The 26,339-nt window shown below is 43.9% G+C and overlaps 1 protein-coding gene across 1 annotated transcript in view; it reads left to right on the top strand.

Annotated features, from left to right (window-relative positions):
• The first annotated feature begins 1,928 nt into the window (after nucleotides 1–1,928).
• CCDC3 (coiled-coil domain containing 3) overlaps nucleotides 1,929–26,339 on the top strand; it is a 79,879-nt gene continuing 55,468 nt past the window's right edge. The window contains exons 1-2 of the mRNA XM_033100494.1: nucleotides 1,929–2,323; nucleotides 4,688–4,862. Of these exons, the coding sequence (XP_032956385.1) occupies nucleotides 1,950–2,323; nucleotides 4,688–4,862 (549 nt within the window). The 5' untranslated portion in view covers nucleotides 1,929–1,949. The remainder of the gene's footprint in view (nucleotides 2,324–4,687; nucleotides 4,863–26,339) is intronic.

Here is a 26,339-nt window from a genome sequence, read left to right as displayed (position 1 = left end):
AATTCACATATTAAATGAGACAAATGAACAGTACTGACACAATGTCTGATGTTATCATGGAATATCATTTCCCTGTTGTGTGAAAGTCTGGTATCTACCAGGGTGGGGGTGGGAGGGTCACAGCAGGGAGTCATATGCCATCTTGACTGCTGCCCACTTGAATCCCTCAGGATAACAATTTTTATTTTTTTTTCAGCAAAATGTATTGAGGCCCTAGACTGACTCCCACAAATGCAGGGATTTGTTATTACCTGTGAGGAGTGCTCACTCTTATTTCTTTCTGATTTTAGGCTCATCCCAGAGGGTTTTATAAGAATAAGAATGTGGTCGATTGAGTCACTGATCAGATTCTGGACTAGTGTGACCTCATGTCAGCTGTGGTGTTCCTTTCCCTCAGGAGCTAGACAGCGTTGGCTGGAGTCCTTATCATTCTACTTCTGGGGATGCCCTTAGATGTCTTTGAAGTCCCTGAGGCCATCCTTCCCATGGTCTCTTCCTCCTGTCCCGATGGGCTGGATTGTACCCCAGGGTCACCTTTCAAAAACTACGGTCACAACAAGCTTGTATGAATTTAGTGGTCCTAACTGAAGGTTGAGAGATCACAGGAAGGAGACGTGGGAGTCACGGGAGGTGAGGCCCAGCCTTGCATTTTTCTCTATCCTCTTTTCTGTTTATCTTTCCTTCCATAATTTCCCAAGAATGCTTTTACCCTGCAGTACATAGAACGATTCATTTGAGTTCCAAAGCTCAAACCTACAGAAACCCTAGTTTGTAAGATGCTTGCAGAACAAAGGGGCTTCCATTTCAAGTCAATTTTCCTTAAAAGATTATAAATAAATATCACATAATATGTATGATATATGTACGATGATATGTATATTATATATGCACATTTTATGTATGATATACATATTATAAATATATTTATAAATAACAAACATCTCTTTTTTCTTCTTACTACATTAGGAACAATTAAGACAATTTAGAGATAAAAGGAACTGCTGAATTTGGAGAGAGAGATAGAACTGTTGAGTCTGGGTCTCCCCAGATTCACTCAGTGACTTTTGAAAAGCTGTTTGGAATTGACGCCAGAATATATTTCTTGGGTGTAGGGTGTTTAGAATCTGGAAGCAGGAATTATGTAAATCACGTAGCTTTAGAAAAATCAGGGCAAAATGGCTTTTCAGATCTTTTATTAAGCCTTTCTTAAGATCATGATTAAATAAGCAGAGACAAACGCAACAAGTTCATTAGTTCACACTGATTTTCGTAGCTAACACCTGTGACGGTAAAGTCAGATTTGATTTCTATTGTATTTCGACTCAGAACGAAATACACAGAAAATATAAAAACTCACGCAGAGTAATCGTGCAAATGAACCATGACTTGTGAAAAGCTGTTCAGGATGCCAAGCGTTTGAGACACGCTTCATGCTTGGGAAGCCTCGCCCCAGTGCATCAGTGGGGCGCATAGAGGGGGCTTGGAGGCCACTCCCACCAGTGACCTTTCTCGGGGCGCCTCGTACTCCCCTAAACACCGCTCCTCGCAGGGGCACTGCGGCCCCGGCGGTTCCCGAGCGTCCCGTGCGCCCCTGCCCCGCGTCCCAACTCCGCCAGGCGGCCTCCCCGCCTCCGCGCGCCGCCGCCCACGCCCCCGTCGCGGGGGGCAGGGCAGGAGGCGGCGGCCGGCCCGCCCCAGGACCCTTTAAAGCGTCCCGGGCGAGGGCCGGGCACTGCGCGCCGAGCTCCAGGAGCAGCGCGAGGAGCCCCGCGCCCAGGGCTGCCCTTCCCGGCTGGAGCGAGCGCGCCGGGCTCCCCGCCACCTCCTGCGCCCCGCGGCGGCGCCGCCCGGCTCCCCCCTGCTTGCCCCGGGAGGCCCGGCCATGCGCCCTGGCTAGTGCGGCCGGAGCGCAGCGCCCGGGGCCGCCCAGCCGCCCGTCCGCCGCCGGCATGCTGCGCCCGCTGCTGCTCGCCGCGCTCTGCCTGGCCGGCCGCCTCGCGCCTGCCGGCGGCTGCCAGCTGCCGTCCGAGTGGAGACCCCTGAGCGAGGGCTGCCGCGCGGAGCTGGCCGAGATCATCGTGTACGCCAAGGTGCTGGCGCTGCACCAGGAGGTCCATGGCCTCTACAACTACCTGCCCTGGCAGTACGAGGCCGGCGAGGCGGGGCTCTTCTACTCCGCCGAGATCGAGATGCTGTGCGACCAGGCGTGGGGCAGCATGCTCGAGGTCCCCGCCGGCTCCAGGCTCAACCTCACCGGCCTGGGCTACTTCGCCTGTCACTCCCACACCGTGCTCCAGGATTACTCCTATTTCTTCTTCCTCAGGTGAGCCCCGCACCTCATGCCCATACCACCTCCTTCACCTGTCTGTGTGACCTCCCGAAGTCACCGTTGTCTGGAGCCAGGATCCCAGGGAATCCTGTCTGTGCCATTTTAGAAAATGCCATACTCTTTATTGTCGCCTGCTAGGTACGTCGACATCTCTACAAAGGTTCGGGTACCTCTGGCTAAGGGTGGTGAAAAAACACGGACGATTTCTGTGCTTCATCAGAGAAGACTGTTTCAGGCAAACACTCAAAGTTGTTTCCAACACTCCATTTGATTGAACTTCTATTTTTTCCTTTTTTTAAAAAATGGATTCAGTGGGAGTAGCTTGGATGGTGAGGAAAAAAACAAAACAAAACAACAACAACAACAACAAAAACACCTTTGAAGTCACACTGTTGGGATTCTGGTTCTGCTCCTTCCTAACGCATTTTGAGCAAGTTACTGACCTCAAGAACCTCGCTATTCTCACCTTAGTAATCTGAGAAGCTAGGCTGACGGAGACTAAAACACAGTAAGTCAGGCAGACACCTGATGCAGGTCTTCTGCCCACCTGCTTAAATGCCAGGATGTGATGGAATGCAGCCCAGCTGTCCTCTTGTTTCACTCATATCAGCTGATATCAGTCTCATATCAGCTGCTGACAGACCTCAATGCCAGGCTATTTAAAACAGCCAAGGTTTGAGTTGGAATGGGGTGTATGGGAGGAGGTCGCTCCTGGCTGTGAGACCCCGGGTCACAGTGCTTCCAAGAGGATGGAGGTGAATCAGGCAGGAGGCCCTCTCTGATTGGAGACTCCTGGAATCATGTGATGTTCCATGAAAGTTAGCCTGTGGTCATGATGGAATGTATGTGCATAAAAATTCAGTCACTGTGTTCTACTGAAGTGTAAAACAGCAGCAGGTGGAAGCCTAAATGCATTGGTTGTCTGCAGTTGAAATAGGAGAGTGATACAGAGCAACTATGAGAAACTTCAGAATGGAATCTCACATCTACATCCAGATAGTGAATTAATCCAAGCTGTGATTAGTAATAGTTCCAGTCTGCCCAGTGGGTAAAGTCGCAATAAGGATATTTGAATGACTGTGACCTGGGTCTGCAGATTTGCTTTGAGCACTTGAGATTTCACATTTATCTGAGAAAGAAAGCAGTAAGTTCCCCAGTGGGCATCCATAAGCCCAGGGCAACACGTTTTCCATATTGAAGCCAGAATATCTAAGTTTAGAATGCCTGATGTGCTTTGTTTTGGCTTGAGTGATTTAGCTAGCTTCAGTTGAATTTTTTTCACTGCTGGGAAAGTATAGTTTCTAAATAAAATTAGCAAGGACTGAGACTGTACCTTTTTTGTACAGAGAAACTTGACTCAGATTTCTCATGTTTTTATTTAGGATAAACACTGAGAACCCAGCTGTAAAACTATTCAACAATGAAACTTTATTTTCCAAAGAAAAAAGCGAGTGCTTATGTAGACACTGTTGATGTTTTTTTTTCCTGACTTTATCACGAAATACAGTTTTGTCCACTGGCTCTGTGGTGGTCAGCCAACTCTTTCATCTTTTGCTGTGACATATTTATAAAAAGTTAGGGCAGAAATACAGAGTCAAACAGTAGTCTGACAGATTTCCATTTCACAGGGCTGTGTTCTTCGGTGTGTTAAAGCTGCATACAAATCATTCCTCCTCTGTTTTTCGGGGACCCACTGAGACGGATTCTGGTCAGTGTCACAGGCAGTGGGAACTCCCTGGTGAGCTGGAGTTTAACGTCCATCTCTCCTTTTCCTTTTCATGACTTCTTTGTTTCCAACAGACTATTTAGGCTCTATAAAAATGTTAACTAACATTTATACTGCACTCACTCTGTGCCAGATACTTTATTTATGTACATTTTCTAATGCAACCGTTATACTGCCACCAAGAAGTCAGGTGCCTTTATCCTCTTTTTACAGATTGGAATACTGAAACTTAGAGAATTTAAAAAAAAAATCCATTTCATGTCAGGTCGAAGGTAAGTAGCAAGGGCAGGATTTGAACTCAGGTCATTACAATTGGTCTTCTTTCACCAAGAAGCGAGAAACACTCTCTATGAGAAGGAAGTCCTCTTGGGAGATGTACAAATAGACAAATATGCAAGCACAAACTTTCCCCCTTTTTACCGAGTCATCACTATGAAAACCTTAAGGAGAGATGCACACAGTGTGAAGCAGAAAAACAATTAGAAACAGTCACTCTGATGACAGACACGTGAGACATTGTTGTGTAACTGGCAAGACTGTCTCAGTCTTCCCTGAGTCTTAATTAAAGATGGTACACCCCATAGGTGACCGACCAGTCTACATCTCTGCTTTTTTTTTCTCTTTCCCATTAGGATGGATGAAAATTATAACCTTTTGCCTCATGGAGTCAATTTCCAAGATGCCATCTTTCCAGACACTCAAGAGAACAGAAGGATGTTTTCTAGCCTTTTCCAGTTTTCAAACTGTTCCCAAGGGCAGCAACTGGCAACTTTCTCCAGTGACTGGGAGATCCAGGAAGATAACAGGGTAAGAATTGGCTGTTCCCTGTGCAGCAGCAAAATAATAGAATAGGTACCTCTTGTATGAGTTTTGTAACCAAAGGGTCAAGAATACTCTTCCAAAAGCCCAGAACAAAGAGTCTTAACTTTCCTTCTCCCTCCCTGCCAACAGTTAAAAAACACTGCTCGTAAACTTTGGATTCCCGTGGGCTTATTATTTGGCAAAGGGTTCCTCACTATGAGAAAGGATAAGGTGAGATAAAGGCTGGCACACTGTGCCTCCGTTTCTTCTTCTGTATAATGGAGACAATAGTAGCTTCTACATTAAAGAGCTGATGCAGTATGACCTTACTGTGCAAAATATGTAAATATGCTTAGTGCTTGCCCTTAGCATAGTGCTTGCCAGAGTCAGCGTTTTACACACGTGACACATCGTGAGTATCGTTGTTGCGATTGATAGTAGGGCACTCTAAGAAATTTTCTAAGAGGAAAGAAAATGTCCTCAAGGAAATGAAGTGAAAACATTATCAGAGTTAACACTTCCATGATTCGTAAATATGGTTGTTAAGACATAGAGGTACAGGGTGGCCAAGCTGGTTGTGGAATGTGAGGGTCGGTATTATTTGGGGGGACTAAAATGTAAAAGGCATCTTCCGTTCTGGGGCAGATGCCAGAGTTGGGGGAAGTTTTGAGGAACATCACTTTTCCAAAGCAGTGGCATTGCCACAGTGGAGATGGGATGGCGGTGGGACCAGGGCATCCCGGTGGTGTTCCAGCACTCCCAGGCCCTTGTCTGAGACATTTTTAGGGCAGTGTGACAGACTGCTGAGAGAGTTCTGCTGTGTACGTATGGCTGTCTCGTGCAACAAGGACTCCTTTGTGGGTTAATGAACAGTTGCGTGTGTTGGGCGGCTTCCTTCCACCCTTAGGTGATGGGTTTGGGCCGAGTGCTCTTCTCTCGTCTGGTGGGTTGGTCTAGGGGAGCTGCATAGTTCTTCCAAACCTCCTTATCTTCTGCCCACGCCTCCCAGGCACCTGGAGGCCTTCTTCATGCTCTTGCCCAAAAACTGTTTGCACGATAGACAAGTACGTCTGACTAAGGAAAATGGTTTATTCTTATTTCCTTAACATTTTATCAAGAGGTTCCCGCCTTAGGCCTACCCTACTGACAGCAATCTAGACTCTAACCCCTCCTCCACAGTTTGCCAGCATTTTCGGAACATTTGTCCTAAGTTTGCTCCCAACACGGTCCCAAGCGCTACCCCCACCGATCTGCACCAGCCCCCACTCCGTACTGAACAGGATCTAGCAAGTGTAAGCCTGGGTGTCCCCAGCCTAAGTCCTACCTTAGCCTCAGCCCTTTGGTTCTCCGTTTTGTGGGAACTTTGCATATACTCCTAGGTCCTGGGTAACAATATATTTATATCAAGAGATCAGATATTATTCCAAAAATATCTTAGTAGCTTAGCCTCCAAACTCTTCAGCTACATAACTTATTAGCCCTATGGTCACATAATGATGCCATTAAGCATTTTCCTGGAATTAGATTTTCCATCATTTGACAAACAAAACAAAACAGAACAGAACAATGGGACCATGGAGAATTGTTTCAGTGTGAAAACAGTCCTGTTTCTGGTGGTCAGATGTTCATTGGGAGAATTCTTTCCTTTCCCTCTAATCTCCCTGGCCGCTTAGATACCAAAGGGAGGGTGCGCTGTGCAGCTCTGAGGAAGCGTCAGGAGCTTGAGGGGAGGAAAACAATTGTTCCAGACTGCTGAGCTCCTGTGTTGCCAAATTTAGCAGTTAGATCTGATGTACCTCGCGTTTTTCAACACCTGTTGAACCCCTTCCATTTTGAATCCCTTGCCCAATTTGAAAGGTAGCACATTAGCGCTACGTTAAATTAGTTAGCTCGCATAGAGTTTAAAATTAAATTTGCTTTTTGAGTCAATTTTATGATTTACATTTTATGGAGCTCCTTGAGAAATTTTTATGTACTCTGGAGTGATTAAAGTGGTTGTGAATTGACAATTTCAGGGGTAGATGAAGAAATACTGACAATTACTTGTTCCTTTCTTTGGGGGGGGAAAAGAAACTGAAAATTCTCCGCCTTTTCTTTGGGAAGGGGCGTATCACATTGTGTATCCTACTCAGATAAGTACATCCTGTTATATCAGAAGCAGTCTATATTTTTTCCTATGGTGGTCGTCATCATGGGAGGGATCAGAAGAGGTGCTCTGGTCACCTTTTTATTGCAGGAGGAATAGGTATGAGGATGCTTTGAAAAATTGGAACACACGAATCCTTCGCATGTTCTGAGAGCATTATAAATGGCCCCGGACATTACTGCTACACGCCTTTCCTGTATCACTCATGCCATATCTTAGAGGACAAGATTGGTGAGCTCTTGGACTTCACACTGTTTATTCTGTGGCTCTCAGCTTCCGGTCAGTATGAACAGTGGCTCTGGACTGTGGTGGTGAGAGGCGTATTTCATTCTCTTCACTGATGGTTCTCACTTGGTCTTGGAGGGCCCCATGAATCTGGAACTCTAGAGTCAATTCGGAGGTTAAGAAATGGAAAAGGAAGAAAATCTTATGCAAGGACATGTCCACAATGCACACCCAGGCTGACATTCTCCCTGCTCACCCCGACCTCAGCAGCAAAATCCTCCGACTCTCTAGTTCCATCTTCAGATGTCCGACCCATGCCTTAGTGAGCAGAAACACAGTCTTGCTTTCAAATGTTGCCAGGAGGTCAGCAGTGTTGCTAAGTGTTCAGTACTGCTCTGGTTCAGTGTCATGGTGTTAACAGGCCCTTGGGGGATGCCTCTGGCAAGTTTGGAGCATCCACCAGATTTACTGGAACAATTCTCTCCACACCAGCCAGCAACACTTTTCTTCCTTCTTTTCTATCCTGCTGGGTGAGTGTAACCGTCAAAACAGAAGTTGGATATTTTCCCCTCTCGGTCCCCCAGGACCAACACCCAGACTGACCCATGCTTGTATCAGTCTGTCACAGAATGTCATGGGATTGAAATAAAGTTTGTGAAAGTCCTTCTTTTTTTTTTTTTTTTTTTTTTCCGTTTTTGGACTTGGGAAGGATGATGGGAGTTATTCTTGAAGCAGCTTTAGAAGGAATGTAAATTTGTAATCCTAAGGTCTAGATTGGCTCCGCCATTTCCACAGGAATGACCTTGGGCAGGGCCCTTAATTTCTCACAGCATCAGTTTTCTCATCTATAAAATGGGGCTAAAGATAACATAAACTATCTAAGGTTATTGTTAAGGACCTAATTAATTAGAGCATATTTGAAATTACTTTGTCAACTGTAAAGGGTGATGCAAGAGTGTATTACTGTAAATTGATCATTTGAAAGCATGACTTTAAAAATGACATCGTTTTTTTAATTTAAAGAGCTCCCTGCTACTTCCCAGGGGAGGGGGTCAAGTGGTGGCAACAGAGGTGATGGGGATATGTGTTAGAGATGGGAACAGGTGATGTGCAGCCATCATGTGTGCTTTCATTCATTCAGTGGAATTATTTGTGTTCCATGCAAGGGGCACTTAAAAATGTGTCTACTGAGTTATAAACAGATAACATGTTCCCATGGGTTCCCATATCTGGAAGTATAAAGTGGTAGTGCGTGCAGTTTCTCTCCCACCTCTGACACCTGTCCACCTAGTTCTCACCTACTCTCCAAACAGGTACTTGCCATTGTTAGTTTCTTATAAACATTCAGTGAGTACTTTCATCCAACAAATAATACAAACGTATTATTTACCCTCTTCTTTGACACAAATGGCAGCACACTATGCATGCTTTTATTGCCTTGCTTAATTCACAAGGATGTCTTAAAGATTTTTCCGTATCAATGCATACAAAGTTGTCATGAATAGCTGCATACTATTCCATTGTATGGATGTGTCACTATATATTTAATCAAGTCCCCTATTGATAGGTAGTTAGGTTGTTTCCAACACATTGCTATTACAAAGAGTGTGAACACGTACGACATTATATATACCTCATTTTGTGGGATTGTTGAGTTCAGTCTTGAGCATGTATTTACTGAGTAACTACTGTGAGGCAGCTACTATGTTGGACACTAGAGTTTCAATGTTTAGCAAAATACAAAGTCCCTGATCTCATAAAGCTTATAGTCCTAGTGTTGGTGATTGACATGATCAAAAGACCACGTGAATGACTTTATAATTCCAAATGGGAAAAAATGCTCCAAAGGAAGGAATAGTCAGAGTCTTAGTAGTCTTACGGGTAAAGAAAGCCTTCTGTGTTGCATTGATACTGGAGCTAAGATCTGCTGGATGAAGAGGCTTCCTGGGGAGATGAGAGCAGTCCAGAGAAGGACAGTCTGTGCAAAGGCCCTGTGGTAGCAAGGTACACAGTGCTGTTGAGGAAATGAAAGCAAGCGCCTCTGGCTGGAACAAAGGGAGTGAGTGAGAAGGATGAGGCAAGGGCATTAGGCAGGACCACATCTTGCAGGGACTGATAGATCCTGAAGAGAATTTGGGCTTTGTCCTCACAGTAATGGGAAACCTTTAATGTTTTGAAAACAAGGAGGGATAGGATCAGAGTTATGTTTTGGAAAAAACCCGCTGGATTGGAGAAGATCTAAGTGATGTGGTGAGAGCAGGTGTGGGTTCTTATAAAGCTACCAAATTGATGCTGGACCAGGGTGGAGGCGTGGGGACGGAGTGAGGTAGGCAAAGTTGAGAAATATTTAGCAAATAAAATCAGTAGGTGTTAATGACGGTTTAGACTTGGGTGGTAAAGAAGGTGGTGGGGGTCAAAGAGAACTCCTGTGTTTCTGGCATGTACCCTGCACGCCAGGACCAACACTGAGAAATGTGAATAGGACAGGTCTGGTAGGGGAACTCATGAGACCAGTGTGGGACATAGTGAGTCGAGGTGTCTTCGAGCCATCCACATGAGACCTTGAACAGGTAGGCAGTTGGAGGTATAAGTTTAGAACTCTGAGAGGAAAATATACCTTTGGGTCTGAGCAATAATTAGATGTCAGTTGAAACTGGATCTGAATGAGATTTCCAAGGGAGAGGACATAGAGAAAGAAGAGCAGAGGACCTTGGGTTGGGCTGAGACTCGTGGAATGCTATTCTTGGTCAAGATGGAGCAGCCAGAGGTAGAAGAAAACTAGGAGAGTCCACAGCACAGCATGTTTCCAGGAGGATGAGTGATGGACAGAGCCAAAAGCTGTTCAGAAGTCAAGTAAGATGAGGAGTAAAAACCACTCAACTTTGGTGGCCTGAACGAGGACAGGTTCCATACAGTGAGGGAGGAGATTGTGAGGGTGTGGACAGGAGGACATGGAGACGGGGCGGGTGGACAACTCTGTCATGCAGTTTGGCTGTGGATGGTTTAATACACATAAGGTTGCCGGTGAAGGGGGCAGAACTGGAGAGGGAGGGGTTTTGTTATATTTAAAGATGGCAGCCATCCTGTTCAAACCATCTCAGTCCTTGTTTTCCCGTTCTTCAGACACTGTCTACTCAAGCAGACTCAACTGCCCAAGGGCTGGGATGCCTGTTTCGTTTGCTGTTGTGTATATGGTGCATGTTTTATGGTCTCTTACACATTTGTAAAATGAACAATCTCTCATCTGGAGATCTCTGAGGCCTAAGCAAAGGTCTTCTCTGTGTTTTCCTACCTCCTCTCCTCCCCCTCTCATTTTCTAAATTAATATTGAAAATCCACAGACAGTAAAATTCACTCTTTTTCATGGACAGTTATGAGTTTTAACAGAGGCATGTAGTTGTATGATTACAACTACGACCACAACACAGAAATTCCATCACCGCAGGAAACCTCGTGTGTGCTAGCTCTTTTATAGTCAGACCCTCCCCAACCGCAACTCCCGGGAACCACACATTTGTTCTGCACCACGTTTTGCATTTTCCAGAATGTCATATGAATGGAATCAATCATACAGTTTGTTGCATTTTTCAGTTTGGCTTTTTTTTTTTTTTAACTTAGCAGAATGTGCTTGTGATTCATCCATGTCATGTGTGTCAGTAGTTCGTTCCCTTTAATTGCCAATACATATTCCATTATAGGGGTGCACCACAGTTTTATTTATCTATTCACCAGCTGAGAGATATTTAGGTTGTTTCTAGTTTCAGGCTACTGGAGCTTCTATAAACATGCACGTGTAGGGTTTTGTGTGAACGTAAATTTTGGCTTCTCGGGTAAATACCTAGGGCAGGTTTGCTGAATTGTAAGGTAAGTGTATGTTTAACTTTATAAGAAACTGCAAAACTGTTTTTGAGACTGGCTGTACCATTTTGCATCACATTAGCAACATATGAGAGCTCCAGTTCTGCATCCTCATCAGTATTTAGTATTAGGTACACACACACACACACACACATTCTAATGGGTGTGTGGTGGCATCTCTTTATTTTTTAAGATTCCACATAATAAGTGAGATCATATGGTATTTGTCTTTTTCTGATTTCTTTCACTTAGCATAATGCTCTAAAGGTCCATCCATGTTATAAATGGAAGGATCTTCTTCTTTGAAAAGGCTGAATAATATTTCATTGTGTCTATATACCACAATTTCTTTATCTGTCAACAGAAACAGGTTTTTTCCATATCTTGGCTATTGTGAATAATGATGCAATGAACGTGGGAGGGCAGACATCTGTTCCAGGTACTGATTTCATTTCCTCTGGATATGTACCCAGAAGAGGGATTGCTAGATCTTATGGTTTTCCTTTTAAAATTGTTGGAGGCACTCCATACTGTTTTCCATAGTGGCTATACCAATTCACATTCCCAACAACAGTGCACAAGGGTTCCCTTTTCTCCACATCTTTGCCACCCCATGTTATCTTGTATTTTTTGGATAATAGGCATCCTAATAGGTGTCAGGTGATATCTCATTGTGGTTTTGGTTTGCATTTCCCTGATGATTAGACGGCTATCTGTATATGTTCTTTGGAAAAATGTCTATTCGGATCTGTCCATTTTTAAATTGGTGTTTTTTTGGTGGTTTTATATATATATATATATATATATATATATATATATATATTGAGTTATATGAGTTTCTTATATTTTGGATAGTAACCCATTACCAGATACATGATTTGCAAATATTTTTTTCTCATCTTGTAGGTTGCCTTTTCATTTTGCTGACGGTTTCCTTTGCTGCACAGAAGCATTTTAGTTTGATGTAGCCCACTTGTTTATTTTTGCTTTTATTGATTTTGCATTTGGTGTCAAATAAAAAAAAAATCATTGTTAAGACTGATGTCAAGGAGGTTTCTCTCAGATTTTTCCCAGGAACTGTATGGTTTCAGGTCTTATGTTGAAGTCTTTAATCTATTTGGAGTAGATTTTTTTGTGTGTGTATGATGTAAGATAGTGGTCCAGTTTCATTCTTTTGCAAGTGGCTGTTCAGTTTTCCCAACACCATTTGTTGAAGAGACTGTTTTTACCCCCTTTGTATATTCTTGACTACTTTGTTGTAAATTAATTTGCCACATATATGTGGTTTTAATTCTGGGCTCTCTTTTCTCTTCCATTGGTCTGTGTGTCTCTTTTTATGCCAATACCATGTTGTTTTGATTACTGTAGCTTTGTAATATAGAGGAAGCATGATGCCTCTTTTTTTTCTTAATTTTCAAGATTGCTTTGGTTATTCGGGGTCTTTTGTTCTTTTTTTTAGGATTGCTTGTTCTATTTTTGTGAAAAACGCCATTGGAAGTTTGATAGGGATTGCATTGAATCTTTAGATTGCTTTGGGTAGTACGGGCATTTTAACAATGTTAATTCTTCTAATCCCTGACTGTGGAATATTTTTCATTTATTTTTGTCTTCTTAAATTTCTTTCATCAATGCCTTACAATTTCAATGTATATGTCTTTCATCTCCTTTGTGAAATTTATTCCTTGGCATTATATTCTTTTTGATGCAATTTTAAATAGGATTACTTTCTTATTTTCTCTTTCTGATAGATCGTTGTTAGCATATAGAAATGCAACTGATTTTTGTACATTGATTTTGTATCCTGCAACTTTGCTGAACTCATTTTTTATTTCTAACAGGTTTGTGTGTGTGTGTGTGTATGTGTGTAATTTTTAGGGTTTTCTATATATAATATCATGTCATCTGCAAATAGAGACAGATTTATTTCTTCCTTTCTGATTTGGATGCCTTTTATTTATTTTTCTTGCCCAATTTCTCTGGCTTGGACTTCCAATACTATGATGTAAAGAAATGTAAGTGATTTTTGTGTGTTGATTTTTGTATCCTACAACTTTCCTGGATTTGTTTATTAGTTATAACAATATTTTGTGTGGTCTTTATGGTTTTATACATATAAGATCATGACATCTGCAAACAATTCAATTTCTTTAGTAGATAGAACTATTCAGGTTATCTGTTTCTTGCCTGTGCCACTGTGCCAGTGCAGATTGAAACTAGGGTTGGCCTTAGGACATGGCTGGGTGAGAAAAAAGACAAGAAAAAAGGAGGACAACCAAGGACTGCCTCTATACTCTATACGTACACCGGGGCCCCCTTTCTGGTTCTTCTGGATAGGAATAAAGAGATCTCCCACAGTTTTCTGCATAACTCCATAATTCAGTTCCATAATCCCCTTTGATTCAGGTCCCTTTGCTTGTATTGGTTGAGTTTTCAGAGTCCCCAGGTAGTTGCTTTCTGTATTATGTGCAGAGGTTTTAATTGTAATCAGTAGGAGTCATAGACTGTATTCAGCTTCCTTCTTCTTGACCGGCACTGGAAGCTGGTGTTTCCTTTTGATTAGCCCCATTAAGAACACCTGGTCAAGTTTGGGTAGAACCTACTACAGAGAGAAAAAGGACAGTATTTCGTTTCTGATTGTCAAAAGCAAAAATGATCTGTAGTTTTTACAGTGAGGTTTGAGCCCCAAATGGATCAAGAAAATCAGAACTCAATTTATTCAGATCTTTCCATAAAGCCCTAGAAATATTTGGTTTAAAATATCACTGGAAGTTTGCTGAGAAAGTCTAGTTCACCAGATTGTTTGTTGAAGAACAAAGAGACCTCTTAGGAGTAGAGGAGCATAACTTCAGTTTAACAGGTATTTGAGTGTCTCTTTCCCTGTATTCTTCTTTGATGACCACATCAAAATTCCAAAAGGTGATAGTTCCTTAAGAGTTAGTTGCAGTGCACAATCTGAAACGTCATCAGTGAACGTTTTTGTATTCCTGCATGAACATCCATCAGGCCCTTGCACTTGGAATGGATTTTTTTTCCCATGCGTGATTTTGTAACATAATGAATTGACCATTTGGAAAATGCAGAATTATACAGATCCTGCATATGCTGAGACTTTTAATTATGCAGTATTTAAAAATCCTATTCATTAATAGACTGTCGATCTAATCAAGAACGGCTTTAAACATCGGGGAAAATATCAAGCACACCGTGGAAAGTTTTCTAAAATTCTAATTTTTGCTCGAAAGCTTGAATTTTACCACTGGAAACAAGTACTATTAGTTGTTTTCCTTGACATGACAGGCTCATTTTATCCATGTTCAAGAAAATGTCAATCAAACACACAAATCTGAATAATTGTAGTTTACCTGTCATTCATTCTTTCAAGTAAAAATAGCGTTTCACAAAGAAAGCCACTAGTTCAGCTCAGAACTCAGTCTCATAGTGCTTTGCCTTGACTCGACCATTGTGTTTAATAAGCAGCAAGGTGCTTTATGTGTGCTTCTCATTCCTTTACAGAGTGTTCAAACCAGGGGTACCCAAGGGTTAGGATTTATTTAATGACTTTTACTGCTTTATCAGGGACATTCTGCCTTTTCCTTTTCTGCCCACACAAGCACTGAAGAACATGACTGTTAGTATAATTTGGTGTCACTGTGCCAGGTACCAGTAGTTTTACTCACCTTTGAGTTTGCACCAACAGTGCAAATGTCAACACAGTGGAAAAGAGGTCTTAGTATTATTCTGAAAGTAGTTTTGATCTCATGGACCCCCATGAAAGGATCCTGGGATCCCCCCAGAAATATGCAGACTGTGAACCACTGCAGCAGACCAACTCGGGGGTGGGAGAATGGTAGAGGAGGGGGTGTTACGTGAGTCGAGTGCTCAGGGATGGGGGACGTTTTACAGTCTGAGCTGTGCAGGGGGCATGTGTGACCTTACCACGGGGCTCGGAATTTCAGAAGACCTGGAGTAAACGATGAGCTTGGAATGACTTCTGCCGTTGGGCTTCTAGCATTGAGAATAGCGGGAAGTTGCACAGTTAGGGTTGGATCAGATTGTGGAGGGCTGTGAATACCTTTGGAAATAATCCAGAGCTGAGATTCAGCAGATCTGGATTCTAATCTGGACTGCTTTCACTCACACATTAATCTTAAGCAAATCCATTCACCTTTATGGATCTTTGTGCTCATAATCAGTACATGCTCAATACATTTTTCATTGATCGTAATTAAATCGTTTCACCTCTGAGAAATCAAGTGGTTATATTTTAGTTCTCTGGGTTTTTTTTTTTTTAACACTAAACATTGATTCTATTCTTTATATGTAGTTGAGTCAACTGAGGCCTGGTAAGTCCAGTGGAATGTAGGCAGGCAGTGACCGCTGGCAGGGAAGCCACGGTCTCCTGACTTCAGGTCCGTGCCATTTTGTTCTCCACTTTGTCTGCTCACTGGTCTGCTGCCCCCCATACTGGACAGACTTTCTGCTCACAGAGTAACTCTTACTTCTTCCACCCCCTTCCTACCTGCTTTCCTTCCTTTATCCAGCTGGTCTGGTTTTGTCCTCCAATTATGCTGGGAGCACACACTTACTTTTCTCTGGGGCACTTACCACAAAAATAATTAGTAATGATTTGTGCAAAGATTGGTTTAATATCTATGTCCCCCAACCAGGGTGTAAATTCCATATGAACTCCTTCTTATTCATTGTTGTATTCCCAGGATCTAGCACGATCCCCTCACGTAGTAGGTACTCGTACCAAAGTGAATACGGGGATTATTAAATATCACATGAGTGGTGTGGGCAGTAAAGCTGTAGAAAGTCTGAGAAGGGAGGTATCAGAGAGGCCTTGAGTAGTCCAGGAAGATCTCAGAGAAGAGGCGGGGCTTGATCTGGACCTTGTCAGGTGACGCATAATACACTGTTCTCAAACTGCTTTTGATACATCTAGGATCACGCAACTCGCTTAACCCTTAGGTGAAGGCTATTACCCTATTTTCAGATTGTTACTACCAGGCCATTCATTTGGCCAGATAGAGCCAGAACTGTGAAGTAGGGAGGGTGAAGGCCTTCTTTCCTTCCTTTTTTCCTCTCTTCCTTTCTCCCTTCTTTCCTTCCTTCCTTCCTCCCTTCCCCCCTTTCTCTCTTTTTTCCCCCTTTTCTCTCTTCCCTCCATTCCCTTCCTTCCTCCCTTCCTTTCTTTTTGTCTTTCTCCCCTTCCCTCCTTTCCCTCTCTTCCCCTTTTCGCCCCTCTCTTTCTCTCTCCCTTCCTTCCTCTTTCCTTCCACCCCTGCCATCCCCCTTCCTTCTATTCATACTCTTTATTCTACACATATTTATTGAACTCCTACTGTGTGTCAGGCACTGGGAATACAAAAGAGAATGAGAGAAAAGCTCTTCCATTTCTCCTGGAGCTTACATTGCAGTGGGATGTGTCAATCACGACGAGTACATCAGTCAATGAGAAAAATGTCATATAGTGATAGGTGTTTGGCAAAGAATTAAAAGAAGGTTATATGATAGAGGGGAACTGATAACTACTGTAGGTTGAGGGGATAACACACTGAAATCTGAATGACACAGGGCCAGCCAAACAAAGACCAGGCAGAAAAGCATTCCAGGTAGAAGAAAAAGTCGGTGATACTGGCCAAGGCAGAGCCTGTTTGGCATGCCTGAGGGGTGGAGAAGGATGTGTGCAGCATTGTTGGGGGGAAGAATGGGACCGGATGACTTTGGAGAGGTGAGCAGGAACCAGATCTTTCAGAGCCTTTTAAGTAAGTGTAAGGAGTTTAGGACTTTGTGCCTTGGGAAGCCATTGAATGGAGTGGTAGGATCTGAGTAAGGGAGGCTTGGTGTAGTTTAGGGCGGACGTTTGGTGCTGGGAGAACAGAGTGGATTCCACTACATTTGGGAGTGGACGCTTCCTGTGTTCGCCCAGTTTGTTCTTGACACAATCCACTCCTCTACCCCCACTTTCTAAAGACATTTATTCTGGGTCCTTTTCCTACAGGGCCTCCGCCTCCCCCAAAGTATTGGCTAAACACTGCATTTTGTGTTGCAAAATGTTATACTTCCTTCTGGGAAGATTTAAATCTAAATTAACTAATAATTAACCTTTAAAATAAAGTTGTAAAGTGGCAATTTGCATCTCAATAGGGCCTTAGACTGAGTCTTGGGTTCTAACCCTGACTCACTATCAACCATGACTTCGGATTTTACTGAACCACTCTGACTCAGTTTCCTTCCCTGAAAAATGGGTCTAATTACATCTACTATGTTTTACTCGTAGCTCTGTCATAAGAAAAAACAACCGAGATGACATATTTAAAAGGACAAAGTACCGGTTACGTGTGAACCGTTATGTCGTGGCTCTTACACCTGCGCACGTACCCACTCTCCTTCATCACATATCTCACAAGAGTGAGAATAAAAGATCTGGAGGCAGACAAGCTTCTATTCCATCAGAAAGGATTTCTGAGCACCCCCCACATTCTTAGCGCTGTGTCCTGTATTGTGGAGAATTAGTAGAAGATGACCTGGTGTCTGAACTCCGGTATCTACTCGGAGAGATACAATTAGCCCACCTGGAAAGATGGACCCTGCTGCTGGGCCTTATGAGATGGGAAGGACGTGGGAAGGTGGAGGGGAGCAGAGCAAGAACGAAGGCCCAGAGACGAGAATGACGGTGCATTAGGGACACTAGAGCTGCATGCGGGGGAGTGAAGGGAAATGAGGACACACAAGTGATGGGTCCACACTGGACCTTCCTGACCTGTTTTCCAGTATGGGCATTCACAGTAAGAGGGGGACTCCCTCCTACGCGAGAGGTGATGTTTGTGGCTGTCCGATGACAGCTGTCATTTCTTCTTTTGAGTTTTATTGAAACAGAGTCAATACTCTTCAACATTGACTAATGCTCTCACTATATACTTACGTTTTAAGAACTTCTTATTTTGGAATAAATATAGATTCACAGGCAGCTACAAAGAAATGGCAAGCGGTTGTTGGTCCCCATCACCCACTGTCGCCTACAGTGAGCATACTGTATAACTACAGTACAGTAGCAAGCCCAGGTAATGACATTGATAAAGTCCACAGAGCTGATTCAGATGTCACCAGTTATACACGCACTGCTTTGTGTGCGTGTGTGTCACTCTAGGCAAAATGGTCACGTGTGTAGCTTCCTGTCACTACCACCACAGTCAACATACAGGACTGTCCCATCACCCAAACTCCCTCGTGCTACCCCTTCGTAGCCACACTGTCTCCCAGGCCCGTTCCTAAACCCTGGCAGCCACTACCCTGTTCTCTCTCTCTAGAATTTCGTTATTTCAAGTGTTATATGAGTAGAACCTTATAGTACGTAACTTTTTAAGACTGTCTTCTTCACTCGGGGTAATTTCCCTGAGGTGGATCCAAGTTGTTGTATTTGTTATTGCTGTGTAATATTTCCTGTTATGGATGTACCATCATTTGTTAAGCCATTCACTCACTGAAGGACTTAGGGTAGTTTCTAGTTATTAGCTATTATGAATAAAGCTACTCTGCATATTCATGCATTATTTTTGTGTGGACATAAGTTTTCATTTCTCTACAGTAAATGCCCAAAGTGTCATTGCTGGATCATATAGTAAGTCCATTTTTCATTTTAAAAGAAGTTTCCAAACTATTTTCCAAAGTGGCTAAATCATTTACATTCCCACCAACAATGCGTGAGTGATCCAGTTTTCTGCATTGCTGGCCAGCATTTGGTATTATCACTATTTTTTATTTTAGCCATTCTGATAGACCTGTAGTGCTATCCTGTTGTGGTTTAAATTTTTTTCATTGAGATATGATTCACATACCCTTTAAAGTACACAATTCAGTGTTCGGTATATTCACAGATGTGCATCATTATCTGTTTCCAAAGCATTTTCATCCCTCCCCGCCAAAGAAAAAGCACCAGTTATTAGTCACTCACAGGCCTGCCCTCTCCCCAGCCCCTGGCAACCTAGTGGATTTGCCGATTCTGGACATTTCATATAAATGAAATCTTACATTATGTGGCCTTTTGGGTCTGGCTACTTTCACCTAGCATGTTTTCAAGGTTCATCCCTGTTTTAATATGAATCGGTACTTCATACATTATGGCTGAGTAATATTCCATTGCCTGGATTGACCACATTTTGCTTATCTATTCATTTGTTAACGGACATTTAGGTTGTTTTCACTTTTGCCTGTTATAAATAATGCTGCTATAAGTATTCATGTATAAGTTTTTGTGTGGATGTTTTCATTTCTCTTGGAGTGGAATTGCTGGGGTCATGTGGTAACTCTATGTTTAGCTTTTTAAGGAGCTGCCAAACTTCTTCCAAGCAAGCAACTGCCCCATTTTATATTCCCACCAGCAGTGGAGAGGGGTTCCAATTTCTTCACATCGTTGCCGGTACTTGTTATTTTCTGTCTTATTGATTCTAACCATCCTAGTGGAAATGAAGTGGTCTCATGTTATGGTTTGGATCTGCATTTCCCTGACAGCAAATGATGTCGAGCATCTTCTCGTGGACTTTCTGGTCATTTGTGTGTCTTCTTGGGAGAAATGGCTCTTCGTGTCTTTTGCCCATGTTTGGTATCTCTTCTTACAGAGCTATGGCTGTAGACATTTCCCTTTGTGGTATAAGTTAAAAAGTCTTCAAAGTCTTCCTTGCAACAGCATTAGAAAGGATCAGAGACATGACTGTTAAGCTATTCATAGCTACAGATGCTATGTGATAAAACATTTATCACAATGTTTTTATTGTGATAAAAAACAAAAACAAAAACAAAAAACGCATAACATGAAATCTACCCTCTTAACAAAATTTTACGTGTACACTACAGTATTGTTAGCTGTGTGCACGTTGTCATACAGCAGATGTCTCCTAACTTTTTCTCTTTGCATAACTGAAGTTCTGGACACATCAGGAATAGCAACTTCCCATTCCCCCAATCTTCCAGACCTTGGCGTCCACAATTCTACTTTTTGCTGCTGAGTTTGACTATTTTAGATACCTACATAAGGGGACTCATGCGTATTTGTCCTTCTGTGACTGCCTCATTGCACTTAGCATGATGTCTTTAGCATTCACCCATGTTGTAACATGACCATAGCAATAGATTTGGATTCATGTCAGGTCACTTTCAGTTTTAACTCATTCTAATCATGTGGTTTCGCCATGAATCAGTTTCTATATCAGCAAAGTGGATAACTGTTCATTATGGCACAGAACTTGGGAGTAAACAAAATCAGAGTTTTTTAAATAGTGCAGGAGTCCTATGATCTGTGTCATAGATGCCATCAGTTACAGCATCTATGACAAAAAGTCAGAAGTCAGCAGGAGAAAGTTCTCATCCTGGTTTGTTGAAGAGAACTCACTGAGTGGACTCATTTCTTTCTTAATTTTATTTCTTTTCTTGCATAATGATGTCCAGTTCCGGAGCCTCCTTTCCAGAGTACTTCAGTACATATATACCAAGATGGAAAGGGAGGGCATCAAAATGAACTCTGGTCCTCCACCAAGGGTCTTCTCTGTTCCCACAGGGGAAGGCCCTCCAGCTAGCCTCCTCCTGGCCTCACAAGGCACCCAATTTCCAGACAGTTACTATGGAAACGTGCTCCAGTACTAGAAGGAAATGAAATTAAGCATTTGAGAGTGTTGCAGGCTAGAAAACAGAAGTGTACACCTGAAGCCTATGTGACTTCACTAATAATTGTCACCCCAATAAGCTTTAATTAAAGAAATAAAATAAAGAAAAATAAAATAGAAGTTCAGACTTTTGTTCCCAAAGTCTCCTGTGGTTGCTTTCTTCATTCTTTCTCCATGTTTCACTGTCCCCACGTGGATGGGGAGGCTGAATGTGGTGACTGTCCTTGCAGGGGCTTTGCAGGGAGGCCGGAGAGGTTTGTAAGATCTCTGGCCATCAAGCTGTGGTGTTAAATAAGAAATGATGATCATGTCTCTCCTTTTTGTCTCGGAAGCAGAAAATCTGCCACCATCTGAGCTCTCCCTGTGGACATCTTAGCTCATGCAACTGTCCCTTGGGAGGGGAAAAGTGGCTTTGCCTTGCTGCTTCCTTCTTCCCGTACCCCTCCCTGGAGGCCCCTTGCTTCTGCGCCATCGTGTCCCTTGGACCCGCAGCTTTAGCTCTTACCTTTCTCAGCATGCACTGTGGCTTTGCAGACAGGCGGGGGCATAACTGGGCCTTGGTCGCGGTTGTTACAACAAGCTCTGCCTGTGAGTCGTGGGCCCGAAGAGATCACCTCCTGTCTGCCCCATACTGCTCTGGCTCTCATTAGACCCTCGGGGACACTGTCAAGCTTCAGTTCCCCTGACTGGTTCTCATCTTTCAGCTAAATCAGCTGTGACACCTGGTAGAGCCATGCTTTCCCTGGGAGCCTAAGCAAACCTAGATGCTGCCAGCATGTTCTAGCGCCATTGTCCCCAGAGTGCACCCAAGGCCAGTCCATTTACTTTGCGCAGACACAGGACAAAGAATGTCAGGCCTAGAAGGTAGCTAAGAAGTCATCTAGTTCAACTCCTTAATGTAACATCACAACATAATTTTCTAGGAAAACAAAGACTCCTCCACGGCTCCATTAGCACATGGCCTCGTGGTACTGTTTTGACTTTGAATACAATTATCATCATTTCAGTGATAAAACTGTTTAAAGTATTAGTAGGAACTAGCATAGGTTTCCAAAAGTGTGTACACCTTTGTCAAAGCAAAATGGTCATAACGAAAGTCAAAGGAAGTGAACCAGCACATAATACCTATGAGTACGTGCACAGAGAGATACATACATACGTGAAAAGTAAGGGCAGCACCTTCTCACACGGCATCAGATAGTTACTCTGTACGTGCTTTTTAAGTTATTTCTGTTGATTTAGTTACTCTGAGAAGAGGGTAAGTATTTTTTTTTTTATTATCCTGTGGCTGGAGAGAGGTAGCGATTTCTCATTTTTCTGGGAAATGGTTGTAGTTGTGCCTGGGCCAAGGTTGGTGTCTCTGTGTTGTCTGCATGTCTGTCTGTCTGTCTTTCTGTGTGTTTTCCTATCTGGGTTCTCCCGGCGGACCCCGTGTTGAACTGGAGTCGGATGCCCGATGGCTTCCCACCCTTTCTCTTTCTCAGTGTCTTATTCCCCAAGCCCTACAGATTTCTTCTGCCCCAATATTTGCTGACCTGTGTCATGTAACCCAAGGCTCTGCTAGACAGCGGAAGCTGATCTCAGCTGATCTCAGAGAATAATTCAAGTTAAAGTGGTAACGAGTAGAAGTGGCATTGTTTATTACCTTTCCACAAACATTTTCTGTCGTGTCCCACGCAACGAGGGTTGTGGGGAGCGAGGAGGGCGGCGCAGGGTTAAGAAAAGACAGTAGCCAATAATAGATTATAAGCAGGGCCACGGGACCCCCAGTCTCAAGGACTGGACACCCTGAATTGGGCCTATGCATTAGCTTTTATTAGGTAGGTGGGGAAGTTAAGGAGATAAAGCTTGTCAATCTCAAGATCTGCGAATCCCATACATCATAATAGGAAACTGATTCAGCCAATCACCCTTGCCTGCAGGCAGCGGAACCGTAAGTCTCAGGGTGTAGGTACTTCCCCAAGGGACACAACCTATATGCATATCAATAGATGGAGAGCACATCATTGAATCTCTTCCCCTGCAGGTTGTGGGAAGGAATGCAGCCACAGAGGCAGAGGCTCTCCTTAGCCGGGGGAAGGTGGGGGGCTGTGCCCACCTCTATGAACCCTGTGGCTTCTCCTGCTGGTCCCCACTCAGCTGTGCCTGGCTTGAGTTGTATCCGCCCCGCCCCCGTGGGGAATCTTACTCGTCATTGGCTGACGAGCCATTTTTTGGGGGCTAAACAGGGAGACATAAGGTGCAAGCACAAAGGTGAAGCAAAGTCCCTGAAAGGATCCGTCTCACACTCTCCTTTCTTTAGGGGCAGGTACGAGGAGACACACAGGTAGGCTGCTGCATAGCAACAATTTTCATTTGAAAGCTTTTGATCCCTAAATTCTAAATACATACATATGTATGTGTATATATATATACATGTATATATACACATACATACATACATACATATGTCTCTGTGTGTATACACACACACATATATATATGAGTGGAACAGCAAGAGGGGGAAACAGCTTTTCTTTTCTGGGCCATATGTGTAGTCACTCCAGCGCTCACCCACGCACACACGAGCCCAGGCAGAGTCCTTTGCTCTGTCCTGGTGTCCTGAGGAAGATGAAACGCACATCTACTCCAGGTGTGTCTTTTATGAGTATCCGTCTATCATTAGGTCATAAGCTACTGATGAAAAGGACTCCTATGTTTTAAATCCAGTTCTTTTCATGAATAATGGGAACTTAATGTGTCAATGACGAAATATTAATATGGCTGAAGGAGTCAGGCAATAAGTCTTTCTTAGTGTTTGAAAACTGCTTCTAAAGCCTTCCTGGAAATGTCCTGTGAGGGCTTGGATTTTGTGTCATGAGAAACACTAATTGAAAGCCTCTGGGGAAGTTCATTTCTTCCCCCTCTAGGCAATTCATGTTGCAAACATGCTTCTCTTGCGGCTGGCATTGCACGCTTACTGGAGAGAGCTGTCCGAGGGCCTCAGTGTCAGGTGCTGTCATACTGAGCGCTGCAGTCAGCTACTCTACGGGCGCTGAGTTTGCTGTCTTCCCTTCAGAAGCTGTATCAGCGCTGGTATCGACAGGCATTTAGGGATGCCCAGGAAAAACATAGAAGGCACCACTTGCTCTCTTGTGGACACTTAGGAGTGGTGGAAACTGTTTCGCACGTTGGACTGGGGCAGACCCCATGGTTGAATCCTAGTACCGCTCCAAATGAATTCTGTGACAGTAGGCAAGTCATTCAACTTCCCTGACCCTCCAGCTTTTCTTTAAAACTGGGATAACGATCTGTTTTCACTGGGCTATTTTGAGATTAAAATGAGACATTCATGCAAAGAGCCTGGCACAGAGTGAGAGGTGGCCAGCTGACGAATGGGAGCTCTATAATTTGGTAAATCCTCAAAGTGCATTTTGACCCATTTAATTGCCATCTCAGAATAGTGTTGGCAGGGGTGGGTGGAGGGGATACAGCTTTCCAATCAAGAAATTTGGGCTTCCAAGTGGACATCTCTTTATATCTTGGACCCCAGAAGATGGGTATGGAGGCTCAAATGCCTGCATGCTGTGACACGTCCCATTTTGGCACGTGTGAGTCTCCCTCCAGGCGATAGCACAGGTTTGGTTGCTGCCATGGTGAGAGCCCTGTGCAGAGAGAGTGCTCAGGGCAAGGAGGCTGGAGCCCTCGTGAGTGGGATTAGTGTGCTTATAAAAGAGATCCCAGAGAGCTCCCTCAGCCCTTCAGCCACGTAAAGACAGAGAAAAGGTGGCTGTGTGTGAACCAGGATTCAGACCCTCACCAGACACTGAAGCGGCCAGCACCTTCATCCTGGACTTCTTAGACTTAGGACTGGGAGAAGTAAATTTCTGTGCCACCCTGTCTATAGTATTTTGTTCCGATAACTGGCGTGGACTAAGATACCGGTAAATATTCCATTCCAGTGGTTTGATTGGAGTTTCTGTAAATAGACTTTATTTTGTAGAGCAGTTTTAGGTTCACAGCAAAACTGAGTAGAAGGTGCAGAGACCACATACACCTCTTGCCCCCACACGTCCGTAGCCCTCCCTCATTATCACGCTCCCCATCAGACTGGGACATCTGTTACAGTCAATGAACCTACATCGAGTCACACATCATCATCCCCCAGAATCATAGTAGTCATCAGGGCTCACTCTTGTGTTGTGCATCCTGTGGTTTTGACAAATGTGTAGTAACATGTACCCACCAATATAGCGTCACACAGAGCAGTTTCACTGCCCTAAGATTCCCGTATTCTCCCCCTATGCTTACTGTATCTCCCTCCCCTCTAGTCTTACTGATTTTTAAGCAAGAATTACATTATTTTGCATATCAGACAGGGTATTGTTAGAGGTCCACGGGTCTGTTTTTTATCAATTTGCCTCATAAGACCAGGAGTAAACGTAGGTTCAGATGTACAAAAATAAATTCATTTCTTTGTGGCTGTGGATTATTACCTGGCCAAGTCAACCTTGTGTGGTGAATTCTCTGCCTTGGAATTCTGGACCCCTCCTGTTCCCCACCCCTGCCACTCGTCACCCCCTGCTCCTTGTTGTAGGTATGAGGTGCTTTCAGGGCAGGGACCATGTCCTCTTCATCTTTGTATCCTGGAGCTTAGCACACAGCAGGTGCTCAGCGCATGTTCGGCTCCCAGCTCCTAAAAGCCCACTTCCTTTCATTGATGTTGTTCCATGACCTTCCACTGACCACAGGCCATGCTGCCCTCACTTGTGCTGCTGCTCCTACCCATCTTTCTATCCATCTATCCGAGAGAAACAGGCAGAGGCTCAGGTCTCCAGAGCCATGCACAGGCTGCTTCTGAGCTCATGCCTTTGAGCAGAGTAAGGATGAGTGTAAGCTGCTTGAGATGGCACAGCTCCAGTGTCTGGACTCCATCTGGGGAGACATGGGGGCTTCATGCAAATGAGAACTCTTACCCATGAAGGCATTCGTATCTCCTGTCTTTCGGGCAGTAGGATGCAGTGTGGAAGGGTGTTTTGGCGACCCAGGGGCCCATGACTGTACTGTGTCCTCAAGTTCCAGGATGGCTCATTTCAACTCATTGAATTCCAGGGGAATCCAATTTTGCACGTGCAAATAGGAGTTGGGTTAACTGTGTCACCCTTGGTAACATGAAAAGAGGTGGTAAGAGTGAACTGCTTTGAAGCCTTTCTGTACGAATTGCAGGTTAAATGCAGAGTGTGTCCATTTCTTCTGCCGACTGCCAGGGGCACCCCTTTGTGTGGCAGAGGGCGCTGGCCACAGAAGGACTGTGAGCAGGACTCGCCCACCTGATGCCCAGCAGCTGGGTACATGTCTGTCCCCAGTGCTCTGCTGAAGGCCAGGACATCTGCACAAAGGGAGGCTGGTGAGTCCCAGGACCATGGGAGCGGTGGTGCAGTATTGATTTGCCCCTCCTTCCTCTAGTTGAGAAGCGAAGAGGGGTAAATTGATGTGGTATTTTCTCTTTAAGCCTTTCTTTGCAAAGGCTGCTGCTACCCATTGTGTTGTTATTCCTTTCTAAGGCTGAACTAATGCCTAGCAGGAGGAGTTGGAACTGAGCAAAACATGGGA

Source organism: Rhinolophus ferrumequinum (genome assembly GCF_004115265.2).
Source record: "Rhinolophus ferrumequinum isolate MPI-CBG mRhiFer1 chromosome 5 unlocalized genomic scaffold, mRhiFer1_v1.p scaffold_110_arrow_ctg1, whole genome shotgun sequence".
Taxonomy (NCBI): domain Eukaryota; kingdom Metazoa; phylum Chordata; class Mammalia; order Chiroptera; family Rhinolophidae; genus Rhinolophus; species Rhinolophus ferrumequinum.
Note: the sequence above shows the minus strand (reverse complement) of the source record. Positions and strands in the feature narration are given on the sequence as shown.